Source organism: Malurus melanocephalus, unplaced genomic scaffold, assembly GCF_030028575.1.
Source record: "Malurus melanocephalus ecotype Western Australia unplaced genomic scaffold, MMel_1.1 scaffold_7421, whole genome shotgun sequence".
In the NCBI taxonomy this organism is placed as follows: domain Eukaryota; kingdom Metazoa; phylum Chordata; class Aves; order Passeriformes; family Maluridae; genus Malurus; species Malurus melanocephalus.
Window position 1 is genome coordinate 1 of NW_026630651.1, and position 1,355 is coordinate 1,355.

At 52.3% G+C, this 1,355-nt stretch overlaps 1 protein-coding gene across 1 annotated transcript; it reads left to right on the top strand.

Annotated features, from left to right (window-relative positions):
* Positions 1-4: 4 nt before the first annotated feature.
* Positions 5-920, top strand: LOC130588599 (olfactory receptor 14J1-like; the record flags this gene model as incomplete). The annotated part of the gene is made up of 1 exon (XM_057389506.1): positions 5-920. A coding segment is annotated over one exon (888 nt), but the record flags the coding sequence as incomplete, so codon positions are not given.
* Between the last annotated feature and the right edge of the window lie 435 nt (positions 921-1,355).

Below are 1,355 nucleotides of genomic sequence, written 5' to 3' on the forward strand. Positions count from 1 at the left end.
ATTGGCAGACACGCGGCAGCTGCAGCTCCTGCACTTGTGCCTCTTGCTGGGCATCTCCCTGGCTGCCCTCCTGGCCAACGGCCTCATCATCAGCGCCGTAGCCTGCGGCCACCACCTGCACAGCCCCATCTTCTTCTTCCTGCTCAACCTGGCCCTCAGCGACCTGGGCTCCATCTGCACCACTGTCCCCAAAGCCATGCACAATTCCCTCTGGGACACCAGGGACATCWCCTACACAGGATGTGCTGYGCAACTATTTCTATTTCTCTTTTTTATTTCAGCTGAATATTTCCTCCTGACCATCATGTGCTATGACCGCTACGTGTCCATCTGCAAACCCCTGCACTACGGGACCCTCCTGGGCAGCAGAGCTTGTGCCCACATGGCAGCAGCTGCCTGGGCCAGTGSCTTTCTSWATKCWCTGCTGCACACRGCCAATACATTTTCCCTGCCCCTGTGCCATGGCAATGCTCTGGGCCAGTTCTTCTGTGAAGTCCCACAGATCCTCAAGCTCTCCTGCTCACACTCCTACCTCAGGGAAGTTGGGCTTAGTGTGTTCTCTGCGTTTTTAGCATTTGTCTGTTTTGTGTTCATTGTTTTCTCCTATGTGCAGATCTTCAGGGCTGTGCTGAGGATCCCCTCTGAGCACGGACGGCACAAAGCCTTTTCCACATGCCTCCCTCACCTGGCCGTGGTCTCTCTGTTTATCAGCACTGGCATTTTTGCCTACCTGAAGCCCCCCTCCATCTCCTCCCCATCCCTGGATCTGGTGGTGTCAGTTCTGTACTCAGTGGTTCCTCCAGCACTGAACCCCCTCATCTACAGCCTGAGGAACCAGGAGCTCAAGGCTGCTGTGTGGAGACTGATAGCTGGACGATTTAATAAATATTAAACTACTTGCCAATTTCTGCAAATGACTTGTAATAAAACAATTTTTTATTATTTTTAATTGGGTTTCATTGCTGATTTGTTCTTTCCTTTGTTTTTTTTTTTTTTAATATTTTCCACCTAATGACCTTTAATAAAGGTCATTGTTTGTGCCATGTCTCTGTTCATTTCTGTCCATCTTCACTATGGCCACAGACTGCATCAATGAGAAGCTGTGTCTTTAAACAAAGTGAAGGATCTCACAGCAGAGTTATCCACAGAGATGCCCCTTTAGTTCCCTTGTGTGGAGTTGCAGCAGCAATGTCTGTGTGCAGAGCTGGGGCACATCAGGGCTGRCACAGCAGCTCTGCCAAGGAGCAGCAGCCCTTGGTGCTGCCAGCGCTGCTCCCGTGCCACTGCCCCGCTGCCCTCGTGCCCCTGGTGTGGCTGCAGGGCCTGAGCGCTCTCGGGGTCGGTCACAGCCCTGG